A 12,167-nucleotide genomic window follows, 5' to 3' on the forward strand; every position below is an offset into this window, starting at 1 on the left:
GAACTGTCTAGTTTAGTTTGAATTTCTAGAAACAGCACTCTGTTGAGAAAGCACAAGCACCCACCCCCACCCCCCGCAACCCATTGCATGGATTCTTTATCTAGATCCACCCGCAATACAGAGAAATTCTGTCGCAAGCTTTCAGAGACTGCAAGCAAAAGCACATCAGCTCCCAAGAGAAAGGGTCCCGCCTGGCAAACAAGACCTGGCAATGCCGTGGATGAAGCTGTTGGTGCCAGGGTTCCAAGCAGGGCTAGTGCTGCCAGGGGCTGGTAGCCCTTGCTGCCCTCCTGCCCCTGCCCTTTCATCCTCAAAAGAGTTTGTAACCACAGCAGAGAACAACTCTGCCAAGGGCTAAGGAGGCTGAAGAAGCCTGCTGGCCCAAGGAAAGGCTGAGGAGCAGAGGGCTTCAGGAGACTTATTTTTTGAGAGAATGTAACCTCCCAGGTTTAGCCTGCTTTCCTCTCATCCTCTCATTTTTGCCCCTGAGTTGTGGTCAAATGAGCCACAACAGCCGTGTACTGCTGCCTCAACCCCAGGTACTACAAAAACAGTAGGCGCCATGATGGTGGCTACACCATGCAATGCCAGAAGAGCCAGAAGAAAAAAACACCTCAGTTAAAAAAAACTTACCTTTTCCTCGGCAGCTTCTTCCCCTAAAGGCTGGGGTCCTCTCAGCCTGGGCCTGCTCCTCCTGGACACTGCTGCCCTGCATCGTCTGCCAGGCTGGTGACAGTGCTTCTCTTGCCTGGGTGGCCACGATGTGCTTCCTCTGGGGCAGCACCTCCATGAAGGATGGGTTCATGCTTCCTTTGTGGAAGGACTGCAATGCCCACTTTAGCTACTCCATATTTTGTGTCTCTTTTTCTATTTCTTCCTCTCTTCCTGGGTGTTTTTCCCTTCTAGGGGTGCCACACTCAGCCGCCGCAGCACCAGGCTCCATTTCCCTCTGAGGTTACCTGTAGATGTTAAGAGAGGTGGCAGAGAGATTTTCCTATTTTTACAGCCACCTGTGAAAGTCTCCTTTCTCATGCTAACCACCTGGGAAAACAGTTTGGAGTTTCTGTAAACTATCTCACAGGTGCAGGCTGTTTGTGTCTTTGTTTTCCACACTGGGAAAAATATTTTGGAAATGGATGTTATGCCGTTCAGCCAATCCCTCTGGGAGGTGGATGGTCAAGCATCCAATGTTTTTATGCCACCCTTGGGAACAAAGCTATATAAGTGGAATTATATAATTAAATATAGTCATTTTTCGGCCTTTGAACCTGATCCTGAATCCGTGTCGTTCTTTGCGCCATCTTAGTACTACAATGACAGTTACCATGTTCCTTTTCCCCACCTCAGCCCCTCCGCTGAGGTGCATGGAGTGTCCTGCTGAGGCACCTGGGCTGGCAGGTGTGCAGAGACACCTGAGCAACCCCAACATGCCTAGGAGCAAGCCGACTGCCATAAAAATGTGCCTTGCCTTGCCCTGAGGTGCACACCAGCCCCTAGAGTCAGAGAGGCTCAGCTGAAGGCTGTGAGGGGAGAGTGCTCTGCCCTCACACCTCCATCTGCACGGCAAAATGGCGGCTGCGCTGCAGGGCGGGAAGCGGCGCCGTGAGGGAGGCCGAGGCAGAGCTTTCCGCTGCTGCAGGGCCGCGCTCTTTAAATGGAACTCCTGCATTTGTTTAATCCAGGCTTTCATTGTGCAGACAGAAGGAACAGTGAATAGTGAGGGCACCCGGGCTGCAAAGCTGCAACATCAACAGCAGGAGCTCTGCTTTCCCCTGGTGAGTTTGAGGGGCTGAATTTGAGGAGTCAACTGCCCTTGTGGTTTCCTTCACAGTATTTTGACTAAAATTTCCACATAATCTGTGCCCCACTTCCAGGTTTACACAGAAACATTTTTTCTTTCGGAAAATGCCACAGTTGGGGATGTTCCTTGTCTTTGCAGTCAAGTCACTCTGGTACATGAAAAGATTTAGTGGAGCACCAAAGTTTAGAAAAAAAATAACTGAGTATATAGTGAAACTCTCCTTTTGAGTCTTATAGGAAATAATGCTTTTAGCAGTCACTATTTATGCCTGACTATCTGTCTGTACATGTATTACATACAAACACCATCTGCCTGCACGTGAACATCTGTGAGCCAGATTCTGCCCTGCTGGAAATGCACACTAGTATGATTCTTTCATGAGTTTTTTGTTTGTTTGTTTGTTTCTCTTGTCAGTACTGATATCAATTTAGTGCAATTTCATTAAATTTAGTAGAGCCTTTTTTTTACCCTACTGAAAAGTCAGACCTGACTCTTCTGCATTATGATTAATAATTGTCTAAAATGATTATACATAAGGTCTGATTTTGTCTTTAATCATTTTTGTTTTCAATAGTCTTTACTGAAAAGAGATAGATATCAACCCGTTTCTCCTTTCTTCTGGCTTAACACTGCCTAAACTGCATATCCACAGCACCAGAACTGTTATACAGTATTCCACTGCTGATTGCCAGCTAGAGAGGGGAGCTCTTTCTAAGCAACAAGTCTATTGTTTCCTTTTTAAACTTATTTTTATGTATTTAATTAACAATATATTCCTATATTCTGGAAGTCTTCTTATGAGCATAAAGAAATTAAAAATATAAATTGCCTCTTCCTGCAGGTCCCCACATAAATTTTATATTTTTATTAATCGTCTGCTGTAGTACTGATCTAAATCAGGCTGAAAATCCTGAGCACAAGATCTCTCATTTTCACTTCATTCTGTAAATTCTGTAAATAGCCTCCAGTGTTTTTTCTGCCCTCTCTTTCATTTTTTTTCTCAGATGCACTTTTTCTTTCTAAATTATTCCTCATGTACTCCATTTCTATTCTGTCTTCCTTCACTGCATACTCTGTTCTTCATCATTTTGTTCTCACGCTTTTCTCCCTGTAAACCCCACTGTTATCATGGAAACCAGTGTAAAAGGGAGACACTTTGCTTCATCATTTTTCATCTACAATTGCCCAGAGCTCAAACTGAGAAAATTAATAACTTCGAAACCTATGTGTAATTTCTGCCAGGTACATAGTCATGCAATTTTTCCTTATTTCCTTGTTATTAAGTATAGAGTACGCAAACTTCATACATCTGTGAAGTTCTGCAATTCCCAAAAAACCTTACTCTGTCCTGTGGAGCTTAGAGGATGCAGTGCAGGCTCCTGAATTAAATACTCTGATAACAAATCTCTAATCCTGCAAGTCATTTCATTGCAGTGTTTGCTGTTCAGTTCTGCCATTTGCACTTCACAAATCAAGTTATTTTCAAATGTATTTGTATTCTAAACAGGGCATGGTCTGATAGTAGTGACATTGCCACAGAAATATTACATGCATGGATGTGTAACTGTTTCTTTTCACAGTAAACTTTATATATAAAATTGGTTCTAAAAAAGCCCACAAACCCTAAAAATATGGGGTTTTAATTTATTTTGGCAAAATATACAAACATAGAAATGTGATTTATCAAAGGACCTTTATTATGAAAATAAATCCTAATAAGAATTGGTTTGTCAGGGACTTTGCAATTAAAGATAAAACTAGCCACAAAAAAAAAAGGTAACATGTAAATGGAATGTGGATATCGAAATGGAAATTATCATATGTGAAGTAAAAAAAAAAGAGCTTAAAGCACTGAAATTGGAAGGACAGGATAATCTCTACCCCTGGGTTCTGAAAGAACTGGCACATGAAATTGCATGTCCAGCAGCAAGAATTTTTAATAAAGCTGCTGACTGGTAGTAGAGCACTGCTGAAAAGCAAACCAGGATTTCAGAAAGAGGAAAAAAGGATAACCTGAAAACATTAGAGTGACCTCAACAATATTCAAGAATCTAGAAGTTTTTTTCTTTAAGAAAAACATCCATGTAAGTTGAAAAAAAAATGGAAAATAGGACAAAATGCAAGCTAAGTTTACCAAAGGTGAAGCAGGCTGAGTGAATGTATCTCTGTTGATTAAAACCACTGCTTTAATCAGTAGAAAGTGATGCAGATAAGATTTATCAGGCTTCTGCAAAGAAAGTTGTGAATAAAATGCTAAAGCAGGAAAACCCCTTGGTTGTGCTAGAAGAGGAATTGTTGTCTCAAGGGAAGATATTATTGTAATTCTTAAAGGATCAATACTGGAATCTGCCTTATTTAATATCTGCAGTAATGACTGACACGAAAAGAGTATGCTAATGAAATTCTGCTGAGAGCAAACACTGAGAGATATTACTAACATAGAAGAGGATTAAAGGCTCAAACAGGAAAGAAATAGATACTGTGACAACTGGAATAATAGAAATGGAATGAAATTTAACAGCATATAATGTATATATGAAAAACCAACAGCAAGAGCTCAGCACATGGAAATCTAACACAGAAGAGATCCATTAGCTGAACAGACTACCTTTGAGTCACTGCTGTGAGGACATCTGTGGCAAAGCTGAACACAATCCTAAAATTTTCTAGGTTTGGTATTGCTAATAGGTATATGAAAATATTAATACAACTGCATGAGACATTCCTGAAATTTCATGTCAAATCTTTATTCTTATTCTCCATGTCTGAGTGCTAGGACAGGTGAAAGAGTGGTGTAAAACAGGAAAATTTGTCTTACTGAGATAATGAAGACAGTTCATCTTCTTTCCCCAGACTTGTTATCAAGGTATTAAAAATCTGTAATATTCACCAGTTCACCATTTTGAATCACAAGACTGCTGGATAGATCAATGTCATGATAACGTGGCCAATAAATCAACACTAAAATACGTAATTTTGCAAGGATGGCTGCCTAATTATTGGCCCTGTGTAATCACCCTAAAAGATCCACATCACACTTTATTTACTACCAACACAAATATTCCTTATCATCTCTATTTTTTACACTAAGGGAAACTCATTTAGAGAAGATTTCCTGCAGATAATGATGGTTTTATTTTGCTTTTTAAAAATTTGTTTTTAGAAGGGTAACACATAAAAAATGACACTTGGGAAAAGTGAAGATTAAGATCTGTGTACTGACTGAGACTTGTCTGAATCAACAATAGACACAACTATTTTATTTTAGTTATGATGTTGTCTTATTCTTTTATTAAAGAAATTTTTTTTTGTGATTTTTGTAAAAGATAGATGTTGTGTCTAATTGATGCATATATTACATCTACTCTTCTACCTCTGGTTAATAACTTAAAATGCAGTACAGATTTGTACAGTACAGACATGTATAGGTTTTCTATTAAAGAGCAGGAAATCTATGGGTGCCTGCCAGTAAATATTCTGTGAACATTTCTGCAAAAAAGAGTCACTATCATTAACACTTCAACCTTAAGAATGCAGTGTGCTCAAAAATACCAAACTTGTTTGGTTTTGTATGAGTTATAAGGTAAAGAATGCTAAAATAAAATACAAATACTGTAAATATGTGATTTCAATAAACTTTGTAGAAACACACTTTAGTCAGGAACATTCATCATTATGTGACTATATGAATTAACTTTATTATGTGTAGCCATATTAGTGCTTTCATTCCTTTAAATACTGAAAGATAAATCTTATATTAAATATGTGAGGAAGTTTACTATAATATTGAAAAACAGTGTGTTCCAGGTCAACATTTTCAGATTTGTTATCCAAGGAAAACAGGCATCATATGTTAAGGGACTGGAATCCTAATAAACCTTAAGACAACAGTCCTGTTGTGTGCAAACTGATTACAGTGTGAAATTTGTGGGCTCAATCTGCTTTGAAAGCAAACTCTCCTTCAGGAATAAGGACATTTCTGGTGGTAGAGGCTGAGGATGGCTGAGGCAGAGCTCGGTGCACGCAAGGGATGGGACACTGGGCATGAAATCTACTCCCTGTCCTGCAGTTATTGCACTGGAATGACAAAGCAGGTGTACCACTCCACCTGCCAGAAATGCAGCTCCTGTCCTCAGCTTAAATATGTGCTTTTGATAAGACTTCAACCCTCCAGTATTTCATTTTAAATAAAAACGTGTGTGTTTGATGGTGCTGTCATTTTAAAGATGACAATACACATGTAGAAAGAGACAACTGCTGCTGTTCAGCCAAAACTAGGAATCCTTAAGAGGGATCATTGCTCATCATCAACCATCAGGTACCATGACTTCACACCACTGCTGACCCTGTATTTCCTGTTATTTCACATGCACAGGAGAGGCTGGGGAAGCAGAAGTCCGAGAGGTTCCTCACAGCAGTGCTCTGGATGGGTGAAGGCCACGTGCTCTGCGGTGGGGCCCTCGGCTGCCCTTTCTCCCCCTCCCGCTGCTCTGGGCAGCCAGGGTGCGTTGAGGGCTGCCATGGCTGCCCTAAGCACAGGGCTCTGCAGGGGCCAGGGCTGGGAGCGGAGCAGTCGCCCAGGGGAACAGGCTGCTGCCCAGGAAAGAGCTAAGCAAGGGACTGCCTGCAGCAGCCACTGCTGTGGAGGTCAATCTTTCCAACATCACGACCCTGCAGCTACAGGCAACCTTTTGTGACAGTTGGGTCCCACAGCTCCAGGGAAATTGAAGAGATGATTTGGTGTCTTTTTCTATTTGTTTTCTGGAGTTGATCAAACTAAACTTTCCTGACTTAGAATCAGTTTTGGTTTAGATTTGAAGGAAATACTGCAAACAACCTATTGAGTCATTCTGTTATTTCTATCCTTCATAATAACTAATCTTCCAAATACTTACATTTGTTGTGATGAAAGTCTGATTTCATGATCACAAAGTATGAAATGCCAAGAAAATGTGCCTCTTTGCTTTCCCTCTTGTTTCTGCAATGAAAATACTTTACTATGGCTTCACACCAGTGCATGTTTATCATTATATCTGTCACAGCTGCTGGTCAGCTGTCTGCTACTTTCATGTCTTCTTTGTCCATAATCTCTGCTGCCACAGGTGATTTGCTGTCCCCTGTTGAATAAGTGGACTTCTTTTTTAATTTGCTGCATCAAGGATGTAGAAAAGAGGATGATGCCCTATCAATGCATTGGTTTTATTTTCTATTCTACAGTTTACTTTCTACATTGTGTTAGTGGACTTTGAAGTTCCAGGAGCCAGCTGAGGTAGCTCACCAACACATTCCATGTCGGAAAGAGAGAAGTGTAAGTTGTCTTAACACAGCAAGGACGTAAGTGTGTCAGGGCAGGAGAGCTTTACTCCCTCAGTCTGGAGACAGGCAGACTTATCTTTTTATGTTCATATTTGTGGAAGTCCTCTCCTGAGAATATATACATCAAATATATGTACATATACTGTATATATTACCTAGAAGGTTCTACTAAATTGGAAAGATTATGTTGTCATTGTCCATAGAAAAAATGTATGGAAATAACAAAGAGAAGGAATGCTTCTTAAACAGCCTCCTTCAGTATACCTGGATGGAAAGAGCTAATGCAGACTCATCACTGCTGGTGCTTGTATTCTCTTCCCCGCTACAAACCACAATTTCTCTCTGACATACAGGGTTAAGGAGCCGGCAAGAAGCTTTATCATCTCACTGGGAGTCTATCAATTCCCAGAATCATCCCCAAAGACCAGATGATGTTCTACTGGTGTGAATACCAGAAATCAATTTTAGCATGCATGCCAGAGATTAATCATCACTAGTCTTGTCTGTTCTGTCTCCAAGGTAAACATTTTGATGATAGTCTCTCATTCTATGCTGGTAAGTAACCACTATTTGGTCACTATTTCATTTTTATTGGCTTCACTGAAGTATCTGCAAAGGGTCCAGGCTGAAGAGGAAGAAATTATGGCAAACAGATGGCATTATTTATTCTGCATTGTTTAAGTTACTTCAGATATTCTGAAATCTAATTCAGATGTGAGGTGGAGAAATGCATTTAGAAAATGTGGGATATGTACCAGTGTTGACAATCACAAATGGAATCCTGCCCACAGCAAGTACACTTGATGTTTGTAGTGGTCATTCAGCTGTCTCCTGCCTTTTCCATCTATTAGCATTGCTTTAGGCTTGCTGACAAGGGAATATGACAATTTCAGCACAAAATAGGTGCTAAGCAAAGATGACTCTAAACGGGCCACCTACTTACTGTGGAGAGCGTGACTGTTTCTGCATGAAATCCTTTTTTTGCTGTTTGGGAGAATTCAAATGTGATTTTCTGTTCTTTGTATCTAAGAAAATATGACAAGAACTATAGCTGAGGGGAAGGAGAATGAGGACTCTGGATTAGAAATGTGTTTATTTCTCTAGGCAGAAGACTGATTGACAAGCCTAGTGGTATCCAGGATAAAACTCACTAAATTTGGGAGCTTACTGATGTAAAATGGTGCTGTAACAAAGGCACGCCTGCAGCTGCCATAGCACTACCAGAGTGGACTGTTCCTTGGGTTTTCTCTTTTTTCTATTAATGCCAACAAAGGTGACCTTCTAAAGAAACAAAAGATTTCTTTGGAAGGGTTAATTATTGTCTTAGACATGGAAATACAAGCAAACAATCAGACTTTGATGATACAGTGATCCTTATTTATTGCAACCTGACTCAACATCTCCCACAGGAGTTTTTTGCCATGGATCTATTTTTTTCTAGATAGGGATCTTTAAACACTCTATCACTTATTTGGAGAAAGCATCCGTGTAGGTGTATTTATGTCTGTCTCACTCTTTTCCCCTTGATGCATTTTATTTCCTGCTTTTATGAGAGGTGTATTGATGCAGAATAAGAACTGCTATGTGTTTGCTTTCCTTGCTGGGGTTGATTTCTCTCCAGGTCCACCCCACCCCACCCTTCTGGAACTCATGAAATAACCAGATCACAGAGTTTCCAGTTTAATCACTATTTCTTTTCTCTTAAATAAAGATCTTGTTACAAACAAACAGCAGCGTTACTAATAAAGTCTCTGCTGTTAATATTTAAGAACTGTTATATATTAAAAAGATACTGAATTTTAAGTACTCAAGATTTATTTTAGTTGTGTTTGTTAAAGAAACCAGAAGTGCTTATATAACTTTGATACACTTTTAAGACTTAAAAATATGTATAAACTCCATCCAATTTTCTCTGATCACAGCATAGAGTTTCACCTTTTTGATACAGCAGATGAAAGTCAACATCTAATTGTGCTCTGGTTAAAACTGTTTTAAATACAACAACAACAACAAAAAAACCCACCTCAGTGGGATTCCTGCTTGCATTACAGAAGACAACATTTTAAAATGAAGAAATTGATGCTGAAAGAGAATTGAAAAGCTAAATCTGTTTATTTCAATTTAAATGATTTAACTGTGACCAGGTTTAAAAAAGGTGTAACCCAAACACATTTCAGCCATTTCAAATGTTAAGGTAGGTAAAGTATAATCATATTGCACTGTTTCTATACTGCACTTTTCCTCACATTAAAAAGAAGATGTTTACTACAGTACAATTTCACACTGATTAGAAAAGTGGAAAATACAGTGTACAGAAGTGGCTTGAAGTTCATTCATTGTCATGTAGGCTTGCTTTGGGCAGGATCAGACAACCTCGTGAGCTTGTCAGCAGAGAGCTGAGCCCTGCAGTTCTGTGGCAGCACTGACGGATGCGTGCTGCAGTGAGCTCAGCAGTGAGAGGGGGATTTGGTACTGCAGGTCAGCCAGAGGATGTTTGAAATGCTTTCATATTTTTTATCAGGAGCTTCTAAGTATGAGGACGCTAAATATGCTACTTCTTAAAATGATATTCTGGGACAGGTGAAGGTGAGAGTCCTTCTTGGGCAGTTCTGTCTCTGCAGGTAAATCTCCACGTGTTGATTCTGCCCTGACTGACCTGTAAACACAGTTCTACACAGTTATAATGGAGAAGAGTTGATACTACCACTGCTACAACAATTTTTATGTAATGACTTAAGAAAGTACATAATGGACACTTCCAAACTACAAAGATAATTTTTGAATAGAGGATTTTATCTTCATATGTGATGTCTTAAAAATTTGAAAGATACTCTTGATTTTTATGTGTAAGAAAATGTATTTCGAACCAAGTGTGGAAATATTTATTAATGGAGATCTCAGACTGAACAAATTTCTTGATTAAGTCGCTGTTGCTCTGTGAATTGTCAGACCAATTTTCTTCCCAAAAAAACCCATTTACTGTATGAATATTAGCTGGAAAGTCTGAGAAAGAGGAAAAAACCTCAAACACCAATTTTCTGCTATTCACTTTTATGGCAGTCTTTTGATTTGTTCCCTTTTAGCTAAGCCATTGTTTTTCCTCACTGTTTCATGTACAAAATAAACTGCATACCAAAACCACACGCTTTATATGATTCAGAAGTTGGAAAGGAGTAGAGATATTATTGCTATTGATTTCAGTAACATGAAGTCAGCAGGTTGCCTTCCTTTCATTTTGGCAAGTTAATAATTCTTATAAATTCTACTTTAATACACAACTCTTTACACACTTTATGTTCCGCTCCCACCATATGCTACATAAAATGCTAGAGAAAACTAAGTTTTAAAGAAAAGAGTCTTTATTGTCCCTCATTTTCTTTCAAATATGAACAAAGAAGAAAATTATAATAAGACATGAAGCTGCATCCACATAGAAGTCTACACCTCATTCCAAAAATGTATTTTGAAGTTGTTCTATCTTTTCTCTGTTATGGTCTTGCTTACAGTGCGTGATTAGGTTAACTCAAATGTATATACAAACACATAACAGGATTGTAGTAATAGAATTCTTTGAACTGCCTGCAGAAATAAGGATTTACCTCACAAGCAAAGTAAAATGTTCACTTTTCTACAAAAAGCAAGTCTAGTTATGTTTGAAATAAACTATATGGAGAGTACAATAAATCCTGAATGTTTAGGTGAAAGTTGTTCAAAAGAAAAATCCACATTGAAAGATACAGTTTAATTAGTGGAGAAACTGGTACAGTCTATGGCTGGTACACCACTTTTGAAAGAGAAGAGATAAATTTCTGTGTATTTGAGTAAATGTCTTGAAGAATAGTATTATGTGACTCAGAATAGAAAATTACTGGGGAAAATACATGTAGCCTACCTTTCTCCCCCTCTGCTCCAAGTATCCAAATGAACACAGATTGGGTATCTATGAAAAGATATAATTACAGTTTTTTTGAATGTGTCATCCATCCTCTTTCCTTCTACAGCTAAATTAGCACATCCCCAGCATACAGTAAAAATATGGAGCATAAAATTAGGAATATTTTATCTGTCTGTATTTTAATACACAGTCAATGTTTAGAATGAGTATGGGAAGATCAAGGCCTTGGCACAGGCAATCAGCACTTCAAGATTGCACTGAAGAACAGCTTCTATTGAAGGCACATCAAGCAAGTGCCTTACTGAACTGGGAAGAAATGGTAACACACACATGCCCATGCACATGAAGCTGGCTCTCCACACCAAGCTTTGGAAGCCATCTCGGAAAAACTGGCTCCAAGTGGGTACAAGGAGCTGCTGGCACTCCCCTGAGAGTGGGCACAGGATCCCTGACTGCATGGGTGCAAAGGCACAGCTAAGAGCCCTCCCAAAGAGCAGCTGCCGAGGGCTCCGTCTGCGACTGGAATAGAGAAATCTGCAGGCTGGGATTGGTGCTGAGTGGTCGAGGGATTGAGTCCATTTGAGGATTTGGGTCTGAATTGCTTTCAAGAGCAAGTCCGGGCTCCAATGCCGGTATTGCACTAACAAAACATCTCCCCGGGAGGCAAAATCCTACTGGAAACCTGCAGGACTTAGGTGCAAAGTCCTACTGGGTTGTGAAAAACGAGGTTCACTCTCCTGTTAGAATTTAAAGAGTTTAATATAAAGACAATAAGAGACACATAAAATAAAGCAAAGGGATAACGGCCGGGTGCCTTGGCGCTCTGCCAAGAGCACACCTGATGCCCGAGGTGAGTCCTTTTTATACCATTTTTACTGTCTGTTCTCTATTCATATTAAAACTTTTCTAGGAATTGATCTGCATGGCCACTCCTTGGTTCCGCCTTTTTAGAGCATGCGTAGTCTTCGGCCTTGTGGTTTTATTTCTTTTGATTCTTGGGGTTGGGCCCGCTAGGTAAGAGTCGATGGTAGGGTGGATCTCTTAATTCCTCAGACAGTCAGGGCTGATTGCAGCTTTGGGCCTCTTTGCCCCCCGGGCAGAGCGGTGATAGCGGCTCTCGGGCCCCCCCGGGCGCCCCCTTTCCTGCGCGCGGCG

The 12,167-nt window shown here is 39.9% G+C and overlaps 1 protein-coding gene across 1 annotated transcript in view; it reads left to right on the forward strand.

Moving 5' to 3' along the window:
* The first annotated feature begins 1,568 nt into the window (after positions 1 to 1,568).
* The window catches only part of DMRTB1 (DMRT like family B with proline rich C-terminal 1), an 18,952-nt gene continuing 8,353 nt past the window's right edge, over positions 1,569 to 12,167 (forward strand). The window contains exon 1 of the mRNA XM_017733534.1: positions 1,569 to 1,775. Within this exon, the coding sequence (XP_017589023.1) occupies positions 1,569 to 1,775 (207 nt within the window). The remainder of the gene's footprint in view (positions 1,776 to 12,167) is intronic.

The sequence above is a fragment of the Corvus brachyrhynchos genome, unplaced genomic scaffold (genome assembly GCF_000691975.1).
Source record: "Corvus brachyrhynchos isolate BGI_N302 unplaced genomic scaffold, ASM69197v1 scaffold34, whole genome shotgun sequence".
NCBI lineage: Eukaryota > Metazoa > Chordata > Aves > Passeriformes > Corvidae > Corvus > Corvus brachyrhynchos.